This window comes from Marmota flaviventris, chromosome 18, assembly GCF_047511675.1.
Source record: "Marmota flaviventris isolate mMarFla1 chromosome 18, mMarFla1.hap1, whole genome shotgun sequence".
NCBI lineage: Eukaryota > Metazoa > Chordata > Mammalia > Rodentia > Sciuridae > Marmota > Marmota flaviventris.
This window is the reverse complement of record NC_092515.1, coordinates 7,670,898-7,694,179: the sequence shown is the minus strand read 5'-3', so window position 1 is coordinate 7,694,179 and position 23,282 is coordinate 7,670,898. Positions and strand designations below refer to the sequence as shown.

The following is a 23,282-nucleotide window of genomic DNA, read 5'->3' as shown; positions in this document are numbered from 1 at the left end:
TCAGAAGAAATCCTGGAACCTGGAAGCCTGACTAGCCCAGGTGCAAAGGCAGAAGACAGGGGTAGAGTGGCTGGCCCTGGCAACCGTGAGGGCAGGGGTATCTGTCCACACTGTAGAGATGCCCACTGGTGTCTTTATGGGTGTGCACCGTCATATCATACCACACTGAGTGGCCACCATCGCGTGCAGCATGCTATACTGGAGTGTACTACAGCAGAGGTATGACTGCATATTACAGAAGTGTATACATTTGGTGGGGTACTGGGGATTGAAGTCGAGGACACTCAACCACTGAGCCACATCCCCAGCCCTATTTTGTATTTTATTTAGAGACAGGGTCTCACTGAGTTGCTTAGCACCTCAATTTTGCTGAGGCTGGTTTTGAATTCAAGATCCCCCTGCCTCAGCTTCCCAAGCCTCTGGGATTACAGGTGTGCACTGCTGTGTGCAGCTTGTGTTTGTATTTTTAAAGAAAACATTTGCAAGCCCCATATTAAGTGGCAGGTACCACAATAAGAACCTCACCAGTACCAACAGGTGTTGACAGGTGCAGTTCCTCACCATATAGTGACACTTGGTTGACAACAGATCACACATCTGATAGTGGCCTCCTGAGAAGATAATGGAGCTGGAAAGTCCCCATCACCTCTGCTGTCACAGCTGCCATGATGCTGTAGCACAAGGCAGCACTCGAGTTGGTGGTGATGCTGGGGTAAACAGACCTACTGTGTTTTCGATTGTATCAAGAACAGCACAACTAGGCATGGTGGCGCATGCCTGTAACCCCAGCTACACAGAAGGCCGAGGCAGGAGGATTGCAAATTTGAAGGCAGCCTCAGCAGTTTAGTAAGGCCCTGAGCAACTTAGTGAGACCCTGTCTCCAAATAAAAAGGGCTGGGGATGTGACTCAGTGATAAAGTGCCCCTGGGTTAAGTTCTCAATTCCCCAAAAATAAAAAGGCACATACTATGAAGGTGAATGACTCCCTGCTGGTTTCTGTACTTACTCTGCCTTGTACCATTATTTGGGACCTATAAAAAGGTTACTTCAGGTGTCCACCCCTGTGTGCAGCAGCAGACTCCAAAATCTCATGTACCTGCATCTCTTGCTCACCTGGAGAAGCTACATGGTGGGTCTGAACAAGACTACCCGTCTCAACTGCTGCAAGGACCCTCTGAGACATCGGCAGGAAGCTGAAACTGTCCCACTGCATTTCCCAAAACATGCCCCCTGGGAAGCTGAGGGTTCTCTCGGTGTGTAATTTTAAAGACAGTGTTTCGAAACCCCCCGCTGTGTGCCAGGCACTGTGCTGAACGCTCCAGGTATTAATTTAATCTGTGTAACAGCCCTGAGAGGAGGAATCCATTTTGCGCTTGAGGGAACTGAGGCACACGGAGGTGCAACAGCCGCTGCAGGCGGCCGAGCCGGGCAGGCAGCCGGGACAACCGAGCAGCGCACCAGAGAAAGGAGAAAGGAGAAAGGAGCTGGTTGCCGAGGCCAGTCCGTGAAAACCACGCTTGGGTTTTCTCCCACTCAGCAAGGGCTGCTGAGAGCCAGACCCCGGGAAGCCAAGATGAACGGGAAGAAATGGCCTCGGGTTGAGATGTGCGCACGGGGGAAGCAGGCCCCAGTCAAACTAGCACAGGTCCGGCGGGACCCGGAAGGTGCTAGAACCGCCTGCCCAAAGAGGGGTCCAGCAAGGTCTGGGCTGGATCTAGAAGCTCAGAGGCCGGCTGGGGGTCGCCAGACCCTGAATGCATCAGGACCCAAGGGCCAGTGGATTTGCCTGCAGCACCCCACTTCGCCCACTTCCCAGCTGCATCCGGGTTCCTAGCTGCGGAGCTCAGAGCTTGGCCTCCAACCAGGACCACCCAGGGCTCCTCCCTTACCTGGAAAGGATCCCCCGCGCTGAAGTCGAAAGAGAGGATGAGATCAACTTGCCGAATTGGGGGCAGAACGAGCGGGTAGGGGGTGTTGATGGCGAATCCTGCATCGACCAGGTGCAAGAGCTCCCGAGTGTGCATCGCCCGGTCTCTGACGCCACCTGCGGTGCCCAGGAGGAGAACAGTGAGTCCTCACCTGCCAGCCTCTCTCCTAATGTGGCCTTCCTATGGAGATTGTGCAGCTTGGTGCACCCATGCAGCTGCAGCCCTGTCCTCACGAGCACCTGGAGAGGGGGCCAATGCCCAGCCAAGGTTCACCACTGCCAAGGTTTCAGGGTCCCCAAAGGCTCCTGTGCTAGAAGCCTAGTCCCCAGTGTGACTGTGCTAGGGTGGAGGGACTGATAAGAGGTCCGGCCTTGTGGGAGGTTATTAGGACCTGGAGGCACCATCCTCTTGGGGATTCATGTTGCTCTCACAGAGTGAATTATTAGTCCCAGAGAGAGCAAGTTGCAATAAATTGAAGCCACTTCACATACTTGACCTCTCCTGCACATAGCCATTTCCCTTTTTTATTCTATGGCATGTTATGGTACAGCCAAGCAGGCTGTCAACAGAGGCTGAACAGATGGGGTCACCTGAACTTGGGCTTTCCACCTCTCAAACTTTGAGTTGTTAAAATCTCTTTTCCTTCTAAAGTACCCAGCCTCAGGTATTTTGTTAAAGCACCAAAAAAAAAAAAAAAATGAATCAAGACAACTTCGAAGCTACACACAGCAATGACCAAGGAGGACACAATTTGGACCTTCCTTTCCTGAAGAAGGCACCTTCTTGATTTGTACAAAGGCAACAGTGTCCAGAACACAAAGATTCCCACTGTTGTCTTATCACAAGAGTTGGGACCTTTCCCAGGAGCAGGGGCAGCAATGCCCTGGGAAAGGATGTTCCTCAGTTATAAGAGCAGAAGCTTCTGAAGTCTTACAGAGCCATCTCTGGGCTAGAGTTCTTTCTACCCACATGGTGGGGCTCAGCCTGGGAAAGCACAGTCCATGCCAGCCAGATCCTATGCCTGACCAACAAAGAATAGAGATGTTGCTGTTTGTGTCTTTTCAGAGCCAGAGAAAACCATCAGCTCTCAGGGACGAGGACTTCACAATGTCTCCATGCAGCCACCAGGCCACAGGTCCCTCACCATGGACCACCACCCTGGGGAGGTTCCTCGCTTCAGACCAGCCAGCCCTGCCAGCCTCTCCCCGGCCCCCGGGGAAGGATGAGTTGAGATTTCCTGGTCCCTGTCCCTCCCCATCCCATCCCCATAGGCATCAAGGAGACAGAACAGGGGCTTTCTCACCGTGTTCATGCAGGAAGTTGTAGGTGGTCCCCCATTCCCACTTGGAGCAGCATATAGCAGTTTTAAGCAGAAAAACAAAATAGTCCCAACATGCAACTAGAGGGAGGAACGGAGAGAGCCAGGGTGAGGGCTATGAGATGGATTTTGTCCCCACTGCCCAAAGTCTACACTGAAGCCCTGTATGTGGAGATGGGGCCTTAAGGAGGAAGATTGGGCCAAATGAGGTGGTAAGGGGATCGCTCATCCAGGAGGACATGTGTCCTCATTGACGGGAAGGGACACCAGGGACATGTGAAAAGCAGGGCCACACGGCACAGTGAGCAGGCCTAGGAGAGGGACCTGGGAGAAGCCACCCTGCTGGCGTCTTGATCTAGGACTGACTCCAGCCTCCAGGACTGTAAGAAAATGGGTGTCTGCTGCTGGAGCCACCCAGACCGTGGGCTTTTGCAAAGGCCACCGGAGCTGACTTGTATCCAGAGACCAGTGGTCCTGGGTGTCCCTCAGGCCTCTGTGGCTGGGCTGCAGATGGTGCTACTGGGCAGCTGCGGTGAGGAAGCGGGAGAGAGGGAGACATCTGGCGACCCTGCAGCTGCCCCTGCAGAGGGTGGGTGACAGAGCAGGGAGCATTGGCGGCCTGGCACTCACCCGTCACTGATGTTTGCACTGTCCGTATGGGGTCCTGCTCTTGCCTCTGGAAGCAATAGGCCAGGTATTCCAGGAACTGCTCCTGCTCTTCCAGGGAGATCTCGGTCCACCTCTGGATTATCTCAGTCATCCAGCTGTGGTGGCACTCATCTGCCCCAGGAGACCCAGGAGGTGTCACACAGGAGAGCCATAGTGCTGTCCACTCAGCCCTTTGAGGACGCCTGACAGCGCCTGCAGTTCTTGGTGGCCTCACCCTAGGCGGCCCCCTGCCCCACACCCCCTTCTGGCCCAGCGCCCCTCACCACTCCCCCTGCCCCCCAAAGGGCTCCTTCTTCCCATCTCCTTCCCTGTCCCCCTCCTCTGTTCCTCTTTGCAAGCTGGTATCTCTAGTATTGAGGTTTGGTCCCAAGCCTTCACCTCTTCCATCCTCCCCCCACCCACAAGGTAGGTGGAGCCCCCCCTTCAGATGGGAGTGCTGCACACACCGGCCGAGCACCCCAGGAACCAGGCCGCCTCAGCAGGGCATATGCGTCCCCTCCCCAACCTTCATCACACTCTGTGAGGGGGACCTAGCGCCATCCCTGCTACAGAGGAGGCACTTCTGTCATGCGCTTCCCCATCTATGGATTCCCTACTCCATGGATCTCTTGTGGCAACCGTCAATCCGCGGGCCCAGCCCCATCCCCAACATGATCAACTCGTGCCATGTCCTAAAACAAAGGCTAATTAGTTATCAGCACTTAAAAATGGGAAGATTTCCTACAAAGCCCAGTTTTTCTGGCTCTTAACCTTCAGGATGGCTGTTATGTGCATTGGGGTCCGGGTGCTTGGGTCCCAACACCAGCACAAACTGTGTGACCCTGGACATGTCACTCAACCTCTCTGTGCCATTGTTTTCTCATCTGGGAGGTGGGGCTAGCCTGAGCACCCATTTCACAGCCTGGTGTGAAGACCAAACGCAGCGACCTGACAGACATGCAGAATCCAGCCTGGCACAGTGACAGGGAGCATTCCCACTGTCGAGGGTGCCTCTTCTACAAGGGCCACTGGCAGGGGCAGAGCACCCCATTAGGTCCCTCCTCCCCTGCGGCTCCCCATCGCCTCAGCCCCCTGCCGACCCCCCCCACCCTGTGAGAGGAGACTGTGAGGGTGAAGGAGGAGAGAGACCCAGCCCTCCCGCATCCCTGTGCACAGACCCTTCCTCTGCGCCTCCAGTTCCTGCTGCAGCCCCCGGAGTTTCTCCTGGATGTTGGGGGATTTAGGATCTTCGACGTAAGCCATCACCAAATCCAGGAGCGCCACTTCCACGCCTGCCCCAGCGATTGCCCTCCCTGTTTAGAGCAAAAAAATACCCTCAGAAGCACATTGACGCCCGGGGGGGGGGGGGGGGGGGGGCTCAGTCCCGCCTCCTCCCACGTATTTGCTTGAAGTCACACCTGCAGTCAGTCCACCCACTGGTTCTCCCAGGTGCCCAGAGCCCTGGCCCACACACCCCTCCTGGGCCCACCCTATGGTGCGAGTGTGTGGGAGAATGAAGCCCAGTCCCTTGCTCCAGGGGGGATAGAGCCTGAGGGTCAGGCTGGGCTCCAGAGCCCCTCAGGACCAGGTGGGACCTCACCCCTGCCCCACCCCACCCTCCTGCTTCCAGAGGCAAGAGCAGGACCCCATACGGACAGTGCAAACATCAGGTGAGGTCTGAGTGGCTTTGTTGAGGTGGTTTCTGCATCTGGCCAGGAGCAGCCAGAGAGGGCCCAGGAGGGACACCCAGGAGGGACACCCAGGAGGGACACCCAGGAGGGACACCCAGCCATACTGCTTTTCTGTATGAACAAAATAGAAGCTCTTGGCACCTTAGCCCAGAGTGGTGGGGGCTTCTGCTTTGGTGCAGCATGGCTCCCCTGCCCTGCCCACAGTGCGGCCTCTCCCCCCACGGGCCACGTCCTTGTGCTCCTTTGCGCTCTCCCTGGGAGTCAAGCCTCTCTCTTTTGTGACTCTTAGCACATAGGACATATTTTCCCTCTCAGTTTGCCGATCACCTCGGACTGATCCCACTTGCTGCCTTCGACACACCCAGAGCCCACTGGACAGTGCCCATGGTGCTGGCGCTCCAGGGTGTTGGCCTGGACTCTGATTCTGCCCCTCCTGGCTTGTGGCCTTAGCACATCACTTAGACCACATGCCTCTTGATTTTGGTGGTCACCCGTCTTGTGCGGCTCTCACAGAATGCCACAGGCTGGGTCATCTACAAAGAGCAGGAACTCATCTCCCGCGTTCTGGAGGCCCAGAAGCCGGCACCCCGTGAGCTGCTCCATCCCATGGTGGGAGGCAGACAGCAGGAGGGAGAGGGGAAGAGCAGGCCCACTGGCGAGGCCACTCCTGGGAGAGTGACATTAAGCAGCCTGTGAAGGCACAGTCCTCGTGACCTAAGGACTTCTTAGGGCCCCACCTCCCAACACCATTGCACTGAGGATCCCGTTCCTGGCCCATGAACTCTAGAGACAGACACACAGCCATCCCCAACTGCACAGCTGGCGGGGAGCTGGTTCCTGGGGGACAGCGAGCACTGAAGGATCAGCACTGGTCAAGCCTGAGGTCAGCGGCTGGGTCCCATGCCCAGCGTCCCCAGGGACTCACAACAAGGGGGGTACTTACCTTCCATGGGATGGTACATCAGTGAGAACTTTTCTCTCAGGCTGGACAGCTGGTCTGCGAGAGAGCAGAGGCAGGAGAGGGTCACCAGCTGCGCTGCGCAGTGCTCCCAAGACGCATGTAGATGGCCTCCCGGGAAGGCCTTCCTGCCAGCGCCTGCCACCAGCGAGGCCCTGCTGCGGCTCTTCAGAGCTGCCTTCCACTCCGCCCTCAGTGAGCTCAGACGCTGCCTTGACATCCCCAATTTACACCACGGAAATTGGCAAACACCAAACCGGAGGACTCTCCTGTTTCCAGGGAGCAAGCCTAGCACTCCCTCCAGATGCACGGAACTCAGAGCCATCCCCCAGCCATGGCCAATGCTGGGCCGTTGGAGGGGACAGCAGCTCCATTCAACTTTAACTAACATGTGGTGAACACAGACATCAAGGAACATCCAAGCAGGACACCTAGAACAGTGCTTGGCACACAGGAGACACCAAAAGTAGGTGTTTGGGGAAGGGCCAGTGGCTCAGATGTGAGTTCTTAACAACAGGAATGATACTTCCATAGACAACCAACGGGACCACCATGTCCAGCTACGTGTCCGGCTCTGGTCTGGGCATCTTAGACACATCAGGCATTTAAACCTCACACCTTCTGTAGGAGACTGGGAATTGCTGTGGTCTCCACTTCAAGGAGGGAGACGTTGGGTCACAGCTTAAGCAGCTTTCCTGGGTCACCAGAGTACACGAGACATAGCAAGGACGTGGATCCAGGCACAGACCTGGATCTGAACCACCATGGACCCTGCATCCATGCTCACTGGCCAATGACTCAAGGAAAGTCACTGGCCTGTGACTCCATGGATATCAGCAAAATGCAGTGACTATAGCATCCACTTCTCAGGAACATCATAAGGACTGTGTGACAGAGCAGGTGTTCCCAGTGCTTTTATCCACCTGGCCCTGTCCCCACTGCTTGAGCAGGGTAAACTCACTGAATCCTCATGACTGCTCCTATTACCACCCCATGTTATGGATGCAGAAACTGAGGCACAGAGAGATTGAGTAACTTTCTAGAGGTCACACAGCACGTGTAAACTGGGAAAACAATTCTTCCAAGGCAGCCTGCACTCTCATCACCCTGGCTGCCCCTGATAAAGGCTGAGGAGATGGCAATAATTTCAAGAAAGACAGTTTTGAGGACAATGACACACAGGTCTTTCATCTTCCATGTGTAGGAAAAGTATGGTGAAAATCCTTGTATAAAATACCTTGAAGCTTTGACCCTTCTGTTCTCCAAATACTCACCCCAAATAAATTTCCTGATTTCTTCAAGGCTGGCTAGAGCACTTCCCCATAAACCTACAGAGACGACAGAAGTCAAGTCACAGTTGCTCAGAGACCCGGGAACAGAGCACAAACCTTGCATCTGCTAGAAGGAAGCACAGGATCAGCACCCGACCCACCAGTGCAGACACCAACCTCCTCAACCGGACACCTAACGCTCAAGACCTACAACCGAGAATCAAATACCAGGACAGCATCAAATTAAAAATTTGCTGCAAAGCAAAGGAAATGATTGAGAGTGCGAATAGAGCTCACAGAATGGGAGAGATCTTTGCCACCTGCATCAGATAGAGCAGAGACAGCATTAATCTCCAGGAAAAATAAAGAACTCAAAAAAATGGGCTGTGGCTGTTGCTCAGTGGTAGAGCGCTCATCTAACACGTGCAAGGCCCTGGGTTCGATTCTCAGCACCACATAAAAGTAAAATAAAGGTATTGTGTCCAACTACAACTAAAAAATAAAATATTTTTTAAAAACAAGAACTCAAAAAACTCTACACAAAAAGAAAAACCCAAATAACTCAATCCACAGATGGATAAAAGAATTAAACAGACTTTTCTCAAAAGAAGAAATACAAATGATCAACAAATATATGGTTCAACGTCCCTGGCAATCAGGAAATGCAAACAAAACTACATTGAGATTTTTAACTTGCTCTAGTAGGAGTGGCACTCATCGAGAAGACAGGTAATAAATTGGATATGGTGGTGCACACCTGTAATCCCTGTGGCTCCGGACGCTGAGGCAGGAAGATCGCAAGTTCAAAGCCAGCCTCAGTAACTTGGAGAAACCTCTCAAATAAAAAAATAAAAAGGGCTGGGATGTGGCTCAGTGGTAAAGTACCTGGGTTTAATCCCCAGGACCAACCAATAAAATACAAATAAGAATAGATGCTGTCAGGATGTGGGGGAAACGGTCCACACATTAATTACTAGTGAGACTGCAAATTAGTACAACTGCACTGGAAGGAGTGTACAGATTCCTCAAAAGACTAGGAATGAAACCACCCCATGATCAGCCCTCCCACTCCTCAGTATCCATCCAAAAGGGCTAAAACCAGAGTACTCTAGTGATATCGGCGCATCAAGTTCATAACAGCATAATCCACAATAATCAAGTCATGGAACCAACCCAGCCATCCACTCACAGACAAGTGGATAAAGAAAATGTGACACACACACACACACACACACACACACACACGAGAGTTTTACTCAGCCATAGAGAAGAATAGTAGCATTTGCTGGTGAATAAATGCAAGTGGAGAAGATCGTGCTAAATGAAATAAGCCAGTCTCAGAACGTCAAGGGCCAGGGGTTTCTTGCACACACAGCAGGCTGCTTATGTGAGCCCTGCCATGAAACCACCTCTCCTGGGTCATCTGCTGTCTCATCAAGGAGGCCTCAGAGAGGCACAGATGACCCAGAAGTAAGAATGCACATTCCTGAAGCCCCCAAGTCCTTTCTTTTCCTTCCAGGAACACAGGCGCTGGGCAGAGCTCAACCCTCAGGAGGGACACTCCCATCTCCCCTCCACTTTATAATCTGCTCATCCCCGTCGGACCCTGGTACTGACCTCTCAGGAAGGTCAGGTCTCGCTCGGGCTCTTGTCTGACCATTCTGCCCCCCTTGAATTGGCTTCCAAAGTGGGTGGCGGCCACATAGGCCCTGAGCGCAGGGTAGCCAGCGTGGTGAGGGGTGAACTCAAACCAGGTCTCTGGGGAGGAAGCACAGGGTGAGCGGTCAGCACAGAGCCAAACACAGTAGGTGCTCAGGGGAAAAAAATCTCTGAAACACAGACTGTCAACCAGGACACAGTCTCCAGACTGCGTGGCCTCAGCGACTCGGTGGGGATCCCGCCCCCAGAGCTTTGAGTCCTTATTCTGCTGGAGGCAGCTTCCTATGCCCATGACATCCTGCTGCCAGTCCTTCCCAAGCCCCCACTCCCATCATCCAGCTGCAAGTCCCAGCTGTCAGAGCTGGAGCGCAGGGACGTCTAGACGCTGGGACACAGAGGGCTCTCTGCGCATGCCAGGGAGTCACTGGGATACTCCATGGAGGGAAACCACACCATCAGATTTTTGTTCTGGAAACTTCCACTAGGCAGCCAGGGAAGGAGGTGATGTGAGACCCTGTCCAGGATGTGGTGAGGAGGGCCGTGGACTCTGGGGAGGAGAGGCAGTTTTGATGTCTTGGGAAGGACTGGGCTGGAGGGCCTTCTGGAAGGACGGGCTCCACCCCTCGGTGGGGAAACAACACAGGCTCCACATTGGGAGGAGAGAGACCGAGCAGCGGCCCTGGGGACCACTGAGCCTGGAGAGGCCAGGAGATGTCCCGCACAGGAACTCCGCCCGGGTGGGAGAAATCAGGCGTGTTTGCTGCGTGGACAGAGGCGTGTTCTGCTCAGGGAGCTGGGTCAGGAGGTCTCCATCTCAGGGTCTAAATTGGAACTTCTGGAAAGCCATAGCACCTGGTCCCAGGAGGAAGACGCGGTGTGAAAGGGAAGAGCCACCCCCTGCTCGGGCCCTCCAGTGCCCCTGTTAGGACTGTCTGACCCACAGCCAGCCAGCGTGTGCCCTCAAGTGGCTTCTAGGACCCCCCTCTCCCTGAGTGCCCGGTCCTGGCTGCCCTCCGAGGAGCCCTTGCTCCCCCGGGGCTCCCCAGAGGGAAGGTCCGAGGCGCTTCCTGGCATTTCACCCTGTGCCTTCGGACCCCCAACCTCCCCCTCCCTCCGATGTTTGGCTTACTCTGGTTTTTTTCCTTCTGCCAGGCAGAGTGGAGGTCATTGTCAATGGCTGCAAATATCGGGTATGGCATCGTCCCCTCGTCCACAAGCGTCTTCATGCTGGACAAATGAGAGCCCTGCAGCTTGGAGGAAAAGTACCGAGGTTGACTGGAGGGCAGAGGGTGCCTGGCTGGCCTCACGGCTCCTCCCATTATGGGGACCTCCCTGCACAGTCACTCTGGGCTGGAATGTCCGTTCTCCCCTTTCATCTTTGGAAACCCATTTCAACAAACGACTCTCAGTGTACAACAGGTGTTCGTTCGGTGGATGACTCTAAACACAAGCGTCATCTTTTCTGCACCTCTTTCCTGGGTGCCCCCGGGAGGATCAACTGCAGCCTGACCTGTGTGCCTTGGCCCTGCCCCTGAACCTTGTGCAGGTGGCTTGGTGTGGTCACGAGGTCCAATGCTGGGGGTGGACTGCCCTGCTTGGTCTCCACACCCACCGTCTGACCACAAAGCCTGGGTGTTTAACCATCTTACAAGATGAAGATCAGCGGGGCAAACGCAAGGCTTCCTGTGTCTGTCCTTGTGGGGTTCCAGCAACACGCGTGGCCAGGAATTGAAAGCACACATTTAGTTGGGAAATCCCTTGGGAACAGCAGGAGTGCAACCAGGTGGGAGCAAGGATTTGCCCCATGTGGGATCCCTGAAGGGGCCTCCACACAGTTCCCACATTGCATACACCTGCGAGGGCAACAGCCATGGACAGGGGTGACAGGGCCTGTGTCCACAACTTCTCAAACGCTCACACTGGGGGAGGAACAGTCTGCCTCATAACATATTATTTTGGAGGGGAGTATCTGGGAATTGAACCCAGGGCTGCTTCACCACCGAGCACATCTGCAATCCTTTTTATATTGTTATTTTGAGATACGGTTGTTGAGTTGCTGAGGCTGGCCTTGAACTTGCCATCCTTCTGAAGGCCTCAGCCTCCACAATCACTGTGATTACAGGCTTCTGCCACCACACCAGGCTTGTAACAGAGTTCAGAGGGTACAGTGCCGTTCTGTTAATGGCAGATCCTACGCTGTACAGTGGATCTCCAGGGCTGACTCGCCTCACATAACTGAAACTTTATATCCTTTGAGCAACAGGCTCCCATTTCTGCCTCCCCTCTGCCCCAGGTCCTGCAGCCACTGTTCCAGCCTTGGTTTATGAGAAATAGAAAATCTCCATGGTCCACTTTCAAAATACAGTATTTAACTTTAAATGTAAAATGACTTTGGATGTAGGAGAGGCAGCTGGAGGGGAGAGCAGAGTGGAAAGTTACAAGAAGGTAACAACAGAAGGTCAAAATGCACAGCATCTTGACAGACAGGTGGTGAGAAGGAAGGGGCCACCTGGCCCTCAGAGCTAAAGGTATATGTGCCAAAAGGCGCTCCACCCAGGGGGACTTTCCTACCACAAGGGACAAAAGGAGGTGGGGACAACTAAAGATATATTTGTTTAAATAACCCAATGGTCATTTCAACGGATGCTAATGCCTAGTGGTCAAGTGCCCTCTCTCCTAATAGCTGTTGGAGCCAAAGTTTGCTGTCAGCCCCACCCTAGGGGCAACAAGCCGGTGCCCTTGCCTCAGGGACAAAGCCCAGCAGACAGCCTGCTCTGTGCGCCTGCTTTGGTCTTAATCGCTGTGCGTCCTTCTGCACATGGAAAAAAAATCTTGCCCTGCTGACAGAGCTGATGAGCCCCCGAATGTTCCTTATTGACTTCCGGGGTTGCAGGACCCCTGATATTTCCAACATGCCGATGACAGTTTGACTGTCCCCGAGGCCTCCCGGAAGTGGAGCCATGCGGCCTGGATCCTCCTGTACCTGGCTCAGTTCAGCAGGTGCAATCCCAGGGACCGGCCCATGACGAGCCCTGACCTGCACCTCTGACACCAGCACCTCGGAGCACAGAGGTCTTAGGAGGAGACGGATACGTTTGTACCTTGAATTGTGACAATGGCGTCACAGTACATACAATTGTCCAAACTCATCTAGATGTACACGTTAAACACGCATGCAGGTCCAATATTGTGTATATCAATTACATCTCAGTGAAGCTTAAAAGCAGCAGATTAAACTATGAGAGAGAGAGACAGAGAGAGAGAGAGATCCCGACTCCATTCTCACTCTATTACAGGTCCCCTCTGTCATTGCTCAGGCACACCTGTCCCCCAGGTGACACTCTGGCAAGAATCCTATTCCCACAAGTCTTTTCAGCCACCATCCCATAGTGCAGGCTTTCTCTATCCCTTGCTCCAATGTCTAAGAAGGGGACAGTGTTAGCCCAACCCAGCAGGTAAAAACAGGAGTCCATTGGAGGACCACCTCATTTGGGGCTCCCACCCCATGGTCACCCTAACACTCCTGCTCTGAGAACTGCACCCCACATGGAGGTCGCCGTGGCACCATGGACATTTGGACCCTAGGTAGCATCTGCCCTGACTCCAGATGACCGGGTGGTGTCTTCAGGCAACAAGGGGCTCAGTCCCGGGGTTGGAGGCTCTGGAGGTGAACACCCGGCTGCTGTGGGGCTGGGAAAACATGTTCTACTAAGTTCATGGAGAAGCTGAAAAATCAATCTGCCCGCACTCAGCCAGGGACAGAGGAGAGAAAGTCAACTTGGGTCCCTGCTGCCCTCAGACACCCTGGGATCTTTCCTAGAGAGCAGGTTACTTTATTCTTGGCATAAATGAATCAGAGTCTGATTCTTCTACCTGCAACCAGAGCAATATCTTTCAGCCTTGAGGCAAGAGCTAGGCACCCAGATCTGGAGGCTGAAAGCCTTAAAAGGTGTAAAGGGACATGTTGGCCAAGATCTTCCCTAGTCCTACCCCTGAAGCCCCAGGTCCTCCTCTGGGGGTGACTTACTTCTCGGGTTTGTTTGGAGACGACCAAGTAGGCCCAAAAGTCAGTCAGAGAGTAATTCTTCAACGTCTTCGCTGACCAGACGGCTTCCTGCAGGCTACTGTGCCTGTCCCACTCCCTCTGGTCAAATCGACGTTTCAGTTCGGCCTCGATGTCTTCCAAGTTCCCGTCCTTGGCATAAAATGAAGACATTGCCCTGGGGATAGAGGAAGCAGGCTAGGCTGTGTGGAGGGCCTGACTGTGGACCAAGAGGGCTGGGAGGGCCTTCGTCAGCCCCGCAGGCCTCCTTTCCTGGGAGACATAAGTAAGACTGCAGAACATAAAGCTCAAGGGAGGCTTCAAACAGCCTCTGGGGTGATAGTTCCATTTTATAGACAGGAAAATGAGAGCAAGACAGAAGCGATTGATGAGAGCCAAATAGCGTTTTTCAGACTAACATTTATCAAGAGTTGATAGGCGACTGTCACAGGTGTTATCTGTAGATATTTATAACAAACCAACAAAAAGTAATATGATTATCTTCAATTCACAGAGGAAGACACGGAGGCACAGAGAGATTAAGCAACTTCTGCAAGATCACACAGGTAATGTGAAGTAGAACTGGATTGTTTCCATATAGTCGACCACCTTCCCATTATCTTCTGTAGCGTGCCTGAGAGCATCACGCTGAGAACCAGCCCAGATAGGTAGACTTTTCCAAGGAGGAACACCTGACCATTCCTAGTAAGGAGACTTGACATCCATTTGTTCAGTCAATAAATAGTTTTGCTGTTCGTATTCTACTTCCTGAGTGCTGCCCAACCTGGCCCTGTCCAACTGCTCAGCACAGCCACACGCAGCTCTTGAGCCCTTGAAACATGACAACTGTGACTTAAGAATTGGATTCTCAATTGTACTTAATTTTAATTAGCTTTTTAAAAAATTTTTAATATACATATTAGTTATAGATGGACATGATGCCTTTTTTAAATCTATTTTTATGTGATGCTGAGGATTGAGCCCAGTATATCACATGTGCCAGGCAAGCGCTCTGTCACTGAGCCACAACCCCAGCCCCAAGTTGAATTAATTTTTCCAATTTAAATTCCCCTTGGTTCCTGGGAAGCGGAAGCACCTTTGGAAAGAGGTGGGTCTGGAACACTGCTTCTCAGCTGCACATTCACGGTCACTTCCAACAGGGCTCGAGTTTCCGCACTGGAAAGTGCTGAGTGTGAACTGTGCACAACTCTCAAAGAGAGTCTGAGAGAGGAAAGAAAAATCTGCTTACTAGTATTTGTACTGACCTCCTGCCAGACCACTAAGGTCTCAGAAGTGTTGGGTTAAAAAGAAGACACACTGTTACAGTTTGTTACAGCTCTTTCAAACAACGCTACTAGAAAATTTTATTGTTATTAATTAATTTATTGTCCTGGGAATTGAATCCAGGAACCCTTTACCACTGAGCCACATCCCAAGTCCTTTTCATCTTTATTTTGAGAGAGGGCCTCATGAAGTTGCTGAGGCTGGCCTCGAACTTGCAAACCTCTTGCCTCAGCCTCCAGAGTCGCTGTGTCACAGATGTGTGCTACCATGCCCAGCTTAATACTATTTTTTCAAACAGGGTCTCCCTGGGTTGCCCAATCTGGTCTCCAACTCCTGGACTCTAAGTGATCCTCCTACTTCAGCCTCACTAGTACTGGGACTATAGGCTTGGCACCACTGCACCCGGCTTGAAAATTTAAATAAAAGGTGCAGCTTAGGCTGTGTTTCTATGGGATGCATTGCTTACCATTGTCACCTTGTTTACCACAGCCCTCAAGCCTGTTAACCTCTCTGACATTTGTGGAAACCAAGGCCCAAGGAGGTGACATGGGGCGCATAACAGCTCACAAAGGACAGCTCCAGGAATTTAAGGCTTCCTCCCACCCACAGGCTGCAGCACCTGCACCCTGAAGGAGATGTTGCCTCTCCTGGGGCAGCAGCGCTACCTGGGGGTAGCCACAGGGCAGTTCGGCTAAGCCCTGTGCCCTGTGGCTGGGAACCTGGGGCTCTTAGGTGTGAGAGGCAGGACCAGCCTCGCCCCTGAGCTCTGTGTCCCTGTTCTTCACCCTGGTTCTTGCCATCCGTCATTAACCTCCTCTCTCACTCAGCCCCCAGCCAGTCCAGCTTCACCTCCCGCACGGAAAACGTGCCCACGTGGACGAAGGTCTGCCCTGGGCATAGGAGCATGCTCTGAGTCCCCTTCATCCCTGCCATCTGGGGCCTCCAGAGTGAGCAAGTCCCCCAGACCTAATGCAGTGCTCTGTCATAAAGGCAGGGGAGTCTCGAGCAACTGTATTCGTCTCATCCACCTGAAGCGTAAAACCACTCATGGACGTGAAGGTTCATCACAGGCACTTACCACACTGCTTGTCCCAGGCCTTCTGTGGTCCAGGGAAGCAGTTCAGTGTTTGTGGCCTATTGCTGGCACAGAGCCCCTAATGCCCTTGGGAGTTCCTGATGACAAGAACAAAGTTGTCCCTTCTGTTCTAATGAAATGACTCTTGGCCCAGGGCTTCTAACAGCTTCAGGATGGGACTGGTCACCAGGAAGACCAAAGCTTGGAACTTTCAGCCCAGATCCACACCTCCAGGGCTGGGGACAAGAGGGGCTGGATATTGGGTTCAATCCCCAATGGGCAATAATTTCATCAATCATGTCTCTGTGATGAAACCTCCATAAACCCTAAACCACAGGGTTCAGAGACCTCCTGGGCTGGGGAACTCATGGAGATGCAGGGAGAGAGTGTGCTCGGAGGGCATGGTGCTCCCCGGCCCCCAGCCCCTGCCCTGTGCACCTCTTCCTCTGGCTGTTCCTAAGTTCTCTGCTTCACAATAACTTGTAAATGGAAGCAAAGTTGTTCCTGAGCTCTGGGAGCTGTCCTAGGAAATTGTGGAACCCAAGGAGGAGGTCATGGGAATTTATAGCCAGTCCCTCAGAAGTCCTGGTGGCGCAGAACTTGGTGTGTGACATGGAGCCAGTCCTGTGGGGCTCAGCCCCTTTTGCTGATGGGATCCCACGCCACTCTGGGTAGACAATGTCAGAATGCACGCAATTCGTGGGACACCCAGTGGTGATGGAGGCTTGGGGAAGAGCGCAGGAAACATCAGGACAGTGGTCACCAGAGAGTGGGAGGGTGGGGAGGCAGGGACTGGGCAGAGGCTGGTAACAGGAAAGAGTTACTGCCAGAGAGGAGTGAGTCCTGGTGTTCCATCACACAGGGGGGTCCAGGCAGCGAGACTGTATTGTGTCATTCAAAATAGCCAGGAGAGAGGACTGGAAATGTTCTCAACCAGCAGAATTGATGCATATTGGAGACGGGTGGATGATCTAAGCATCCTGAGGGATAATCACACAATGCACCCAAGTACCAAAGCGTCACACTGCACCGCATGCAGACATATCATTATTATCTGACACTTAACCCAGTGAGTCCCAGCTTCCCAGATGTCAAACACGCATAAAAACTTAAAGAGAGCTGAGTGCCATGGCACACATCTGTAATCCCAGCCACTCAGGAGGCTGAGGTGAGAGGATCTCAAGTTCAAAGCCAGCCTCAGCAACTTAGTGAGGCCCTAAGCAACTCAGTGAGATCTTGTCTTTAAATAATAAAAAGGGCTGGGGATATGGCTCAGTATTTGAGCTCCCCTGGGTTAGATTCGTGGCATTTAAAAAAAAAAAAACCTTAGTATAGCATATAATACACAACATATCTACTAATTATATAATAAAAATGATTGTGTATAATTATAATAATAATACATACAATCTAAATTTTATTTCCAACCTATTTTAATACACCAGGGCAAAATATATCGAATTTTTACAAAACTGAAAACTTGTGACTTAATGGGTTAAAAAAAAAAAACAGAAAAAGAAAAGACAGCACACATTTAGTTATCAGAAGGGAAAACCTTCTTCACCCTCCTGACCAATCGGAAGTGCAGCCAACTCACCAAGTGGACCCTGAGACACCCGCGAGGTAAGTGACGACATCCAGCATCCCGTGTCGCCTCAGCTCGCTCAGGACCCCGAGGCAGGCGATGTGGGCGCGCAGCCCTCCGCCAGAGCACAACACAGCGATGACTGGAGCCTGGGCATCAGGAAAGGCCAGTTAGAGGGTCTGCGCCTGGGGACGAGGCTGTCCCTTGGGCAGGGGTAACCTGTGTCTGTTGCCACCACTGTGGAGGTGCAGGTGGGTGTCCTCCTATTTCCGCCCCTGCCCCGCGGGGCTGAGAGGCACCCCAGAACCCTGCACAGGGGCATCGTGGGCCCGGGAGCCTCCCTGTCCTCACCTGCTCTGCCTGGATGCACAGTCCATGTAGAGCCCTCAGCACCTGGTGGCTGCGTTTCTGCACCGCCACCCTCTCTTCTTCCTGGAGCCCGGGGATGATGAAAACCCCAGAGCTGACAGGGAGGAAAAGGAACAAAACACTTGAGAAGCTTCGCCCTGAGAGAAAATGAATAAAACTATCCAGTTTATCCAGCATGACGCCGGCCGCAGGTAGCCACCAGCCACCAGCCACCAGCCGGGAGGTGATGGAGCAAAGGTGCAGAGAGCACATGGAACAGGCAGAACAAAGAACCGCAGCTCTCTCAGGGATGACTCGCTACAATTACAATATTTTTGATCAAATGAGTATAAATTCAATTAGCCCTCAGCATCGGCAGGCTCCACGTCTGCAAATTCCACCAACCTCAGGTCAGACACAGGGGAAACTGAGGATGTATATACGTTTTTCTTGCCATTATTCCCTGAAGATACAAGGTGACAGCATTTACATTGTATCAGGCTTTGGAGTCATTGGGGATGATTTACTGTCCACGCGAAGGTGTGCTCAGGTTATGTACCAACACTACACCGTTTTGTATTATGATTACATTATATTATTATTAATTATATTATATTTCATAAACTATATTGGAACATCCAGGGATTTTGGGGGGTTGATGGTGGTCCTGGAACCAGTCCCTTGTGGATACCAAGGGAATTCTTCAGTAGATTATTAAGATTAATAGCATGGCTAGGCATGGTGATGCACCCCTGAAATCCCAGGGGCTCTGGAGGCTGAGGCAGGCAGATTGCAAGTTCAAAGCCAGTCAGCAAAAGCAAGGCGCTAAGCAACTCAGTGAGACCCTGTCTCTAAAGAAAATACAAAATAGGACTGGGATGTGGGTCGAGTGCCCCAGAGTTCAATTCCTGGTACCAAAGAAAGAAAGAAAGGGCAAGGTGCAGCCACAGTGGAAACAGCTTAGCAGCCCCCAGTGTCGAACAGAATTGCCACATGGTCCAGCAGCTTCATTCCCAGGTGCACAGTGAAAAGACCTGGAAACAGGCGTTCCTGAAAAAAGTGTGTACCCGCGTTCACAGCAGCACTTCTTGTAACAACTGACAGAGGAACACAACCCAAAAGTCTACCAAGTGACAACAACTGAGCATAGTGAGTTCCAGCCACACGTGGAGACATGGCTCAGCCCTGAAGAACCTGTGGCCCAGGTTGGAAACACCACCGCAGGCAAGGGCCAGATCCTGCTTGATCCACCTGTACAGGCAGATCCAGAGACAGGAAGCCGCCCATAGGTGCCAGGGTTGGGATGGAGAGCAATGAGTGACACTCCATGGTACAGACTCAGCTTCAAAAATGGCCAGAGTGAGGTGGAGGCGGTGGTTGGACCACATTGGTATGTTCTCAGTGTCACCAGATGATTCACTTTAAAATGGCTTCAAGGGGCAATTTTATGGCGCCTGTATTTTTGTGCAATAAAAAACTAAGTAGACAAAACAATTAACACCCGCCACCTATTTCCATCTACTTTTTACAGTACAGTTACAAAGCATTAAATTGCATGTGACTCACCTGTTTTCATTGTGTGAGGATGATGTGCAGGGCTGCCCGCAGCTCATCTTGTGTAATGGCCTCTATCTATTTTATTTGAAATGTTTTCCTTGATCGCCGCACGCCCACTTCCCGTTTGGCAACAGGTTGAAGAAGACGGTTTGGGTTCTGGAGGGACCTCTAGCTGGGGGGGACGATTCCAGATGAGGGTTCCCTAGAACAGATCAGATCCTGGAGCTATCCTCCCTGCGTGCTTCGTTGCCTAACCAACATCCCAGTACCCAGCAAAGACCTGGGGTGGGTGGCGGGAGGGAGAGAGGGTAACTCAGTCCTCTGGCAAATTTGCTGAAAGCTCTTTGGAGGAACTGTCATCGGGCTCCCTGGCTTTGGGCCGAGTGTGTTCTTGTCAGTTAATGGCCTGTTCCTCAACCCACAGGACAGAGGTCCCCTCAAACCATCTACAGTAACATGGACATTCCCAGGATGAAGCTAAGCCTGGGGCCAAGGTGTGTCTTGAGCACACCTGTCATTTCTGTAGCCATTGCCCACCTGGAGCGCGGCCCACACACATCCCGGGTCTACTGTCATTGTGCTCCCACATCTGTCCACCATCTACCTGGAGGTACAGGAGACTGTCACTCCCTGGTGAGCAGGGTGGGCGACTTGGTGAGACCACACACCCCAGCGTTGCAAAATCAGCTGGCTGACCCCCCCATCAGTCCTGGCCTTGTCCTAATCCTGAAGTCCCTTTTGTGTGAAAGGCCCCTGTGAAGACATCTCATGTCCCTGCATGTCCTGCTAAGATACCAGCTGTGAGAGACCTTGGCAGTGGGTCACCATATGGGTCACTGCCAGCCTCCCTGTGTCCTTTTATCCACTGAACACCCTCCTCCTCCATGGCAGGAACTGGATGAAAAAAAGACAAAATTCTGTGGGTAAAATCAACTGTGTGGAAGGAATTACCAGGGGAGTTGGGGACTAACGGTTGGGGACTAGCAGGGTGACAGGGCTCCCATACGCCATGTAGAATGTTTAAAACTTGGCTTAATATTTTGAAATTCTGTTTAACAGTTGATCTGTTCCTGTGCTAGTGCCTTTTAAGAATGAAATTCTTCCGAGTTTTCCATCACTTATCTGTAAGCTCGTCCCAGGGGGACCCACCCTTCAGGGTGGGTTTGCTGGCTGGCTTCCATGACATAATCACAAGGGGAAAGTTTAAGTTTTGGCTACTTACAGATTGTAGGGTGCCCAGCAGATCCTGAGCTCAGTAGAGTGGAGAGAACAGCAACCAGCAGTGCTAAGCAAGGACAAGGGAAATGCCTGAACCCCACATTTAAAGGAGCCAAGAGGAAGCCAGAGCCCAGCCAATCAGGCAGGAGAAAGGCCTTTATCTTTGGCCACCTGCCTGGGTCACTTGGGTGTGGTGTACCCTTGGAAACTGCCTCCAGGCTGACTTGAAAAAGCCCAACCTACAATTAAAATAGATTCTGAAACCACTTGGAACTCTAAGCACTCAGGACAGTGTCGTACTGTAAAATAATTGCTATGTATTTTAACTCTCTTACAGGGCAAACTCCATGTCCCCATCCACACCCCCAATTCCTCTTGTTTTTCAGAATTCTCTCAGATATTTGCTCATGTTTTGCTGCCAGTAATCTTTTCTTCTCGCAGATTTACTGAGTATCACTGAAAAATAGATATTATTATTTTTTTGTTTCACTGTCCTAGAGATTAAACTCATGGGCCTCCCCAGCACTTTGATTTATTTATTTGTTTAAGACAGGGTTACTCTGAGTTGCTCAGACTGGCCTGTAATCACAGTGGCTTGGGAGGCTGAGGCAGGAGGATCACGAGTTCAAAGCCAGCCTCAGGAAAAGTGAGGCACTAGCCACTCAGTGAGACTCTGTCTCTAAATAAAATACAAAATAGAGCTGCGGATGTGACTCAGTGGTCTAGTGCCCGAGTTCAATCCCTGGTAACAAAAAAAAAAAAAATCCACAACCTATAAAAGCACTTCTTTTTTGAGGGCAGGGGGTACTGGAGATTGAACTCAGGGTACTCAACCACTGAGCCACTTCCCCAGCCCTATTTTGTATTTTATTTAGAGACAGGGTCTCACTGAGTTGCTTAGTGCCTCAATTTTGCTGAGGCTGACTTTGAACTCGCAATCCTCTTGTCTCAGCCTCCAGAGACGCTAAGATTACAGGTGTGCACCACTGAATACAGCCAAAAAGTACTTCTTCATAATACATTTTATAAGAACAACAAAGCCTGGTGCGGTGGTGCATGCTGGTTATCCCAGAGGCTCAGGAGGCTGAGGCAGGAGAATCTCGAGGTCAAAGCCAGGTTCAGCAACAGCAAGGCACTAAGCAGCTCAGTGAGACCCTGTCCCTAAATAAAATACAAAATAGGGCTTGGGGTTGTGGCTCAGTGGTCAAAAACATTTTTATCCATTAGGTCGAAAACATTTTTAGCCATTATGTGTTGCCAAACAGGGTGTCTTTAGCAAGAACTGGGTCACATAGGCTGGGTTTTCTCATGCGAGAAGCATTTCTTATATGAAATGCAGTCTCACGGTAAGATGGATTTGTCTGGCCAAGGCACATATAGTTTGGCCCATAACAAATGGAACTCCCCTAAAGTAGTAGGTAGACATTCACCCCACAAGATGGCAACATCAGGAATGGGAGCTGTGGACACTGGGTACAGGGTGGGTAGCAGGTGCCCCAGCTGTAGAGTCCAATGACATGGCTCAGACCCCTGAACCTTGACCTTTTCCCTAGTTGTCCCACAATAAAGGGAATTGAAGATCCCTCTGGGGAGCATCTTGGAAAACGATCTAACTCAGCACAGGCCTTGAGATCCTTTTATCTGTAGGAGAAATGAAGAGGGTTTACATCAGGAAATGATTGAGACTGTGCTTCTAGGCCCCTCTCTGGTGATCTAGAAGGGGGTCTCACCAAACCTGCTGACTGGTCATCTGTGGATCTGGAAAACAGCTGATTATTATCTTGAATCATCAGTCTTAAAGGGTGGGAGGGAGATTAGGGGAGTTTGGGGTAAATCAATGTTGTGCTGCTAGTTTTGGAGAAACATTCCTGAAATGATCAATGAGAAAGGCCTGGGGAGGGCTGGGGGGCTGTGTGCTTGGGGAGGCACAGGGACTTTCTATGAGGAAAGATGTTGTCCACACAGAGCTCAATGACACTGGGAGACCTATGACACTGCTCAGTCGTGTGACTTCCAAAACTGTCGATTTTCAAAGTCAAATAAAAGCAAGCAAAACCAGAGGGTTTACTTCGACTTCTTCCTGCTTCATTAGGACAGACACTCTGTTTTCTCAAAGACAATACTGCCACCTCCTCAATGTTCCACCATTGAGTGGGACTCACAGTTCACTCAGCAACATGGATGGCCTAGGGCTAACAATTTCCTAATGGCCAATCTGGGAGAGCACCATTCTAGGTGCCTTTTATGTGTGACTCATTGAATTCTCAAATGGTTTTTAAAAAACTACTTTTGTTTGTATTTTGTAGAGAAGAAAATAAAAAGCAGAAATTGAATGACCTCTGAGGGCCACAGGCCATGAACAATGTACCAGCCCCACCCTCTAAGTGCTGGACATGGATATGGGCACCAACCCTCTGGGCCCTTTGGCGAGGGCTTACCTGTCTTAGGAGAGTCAGCCAGGGAAGCAGCACCAGCCCCCTCACTTGCCCCACACTGAGCACCACTGTAGTGACCCGAGCTGTTGCCTTTTCTGTTGCTAAAGAGCAGGGAACTTTCACACTGAAGCAGACTGGCACTGTGCCCAGGAAAGCTCTGCCACCCCCAGGCAAGTCATGATAAGGGCCTTGGTGAGGCCACGCTCCAGATAAGAAGATGGCATTGCAAAGTGGGCACTTCCCTGAATGAGCAGCCTCGTCACCC

The 23,282-nt window shown here is 51.8% G+C and overlaps 1 protein-coding gene across 4 annotated transcripts in view; it reads right to left on the bottom strand.

Annotated features, from left to right (window-relative positions):
- Positions 1–23,120, bottom strand: part of Pla2g4c (phospholipase A2 group IVC) — a 31,071-nt gene extending 7,951 nt beyond the window's left edge. Inside the window, exons 1-13 of one of the 4 annotated variants that reach the window (XR_003580453.2) lie at positions 20,587–20,680; positions 19,374–19,566; positions 17,811–17,922; positions 17,472–17,608; positions 13,501–13,693; positions 10,603–10,723; positions 9,432–9,572; positions 7,818–7,871; positions 6,529–6,582; positions 5,073–5,207; positions 3,877–4,026; positions 3,232–3,327; positions 1,890–2,044 (exon numbers count right to left, since the gene is read on the bottom strand). Coding sequence is in view for 3 of the 4 variants with exons in the window: in XM_027920325.2 (XP_027776126.2) it covers positions 1,890–2,044; positions 3,232–3,327; positions 3,877–4,026; positions 5,073–5,207; positions 6,529–6,582; positions 7,818–7,871; positions 9,432–9,572; positions 10,603–10,723; positions 13,501–13,693; positions 17,472–17,608; positions 17,811–17,922; positions 19,374–19,420 (1,395 nt within the window). In the remaining variant the exon portion in view is untranslated. Of the gene's footprint in view, positions 1–1,889; positions 2,045–3,231; positions 3,328–3,876; positions 4,027–5,072; positions 5,208–6,528; positions 6,583–7,817; positions 7,872–9,431; positions 9,573–10,602; positions 10,724–13,500; positions 13,694–17,471; positions 17,609–17,810; positions 17,923–19,373; positions 19,567–20,586; positions 20,681–23,020 lie in introns of those variants that run through there. The other 3 variants (XM_027920325.2, XM_027920324.2, XM_027920327.2) reach the window with 3 other exon arrangements.
- Between the last annotated feature and the right edge of the window lie 162 nt (positions 23,121–23,282).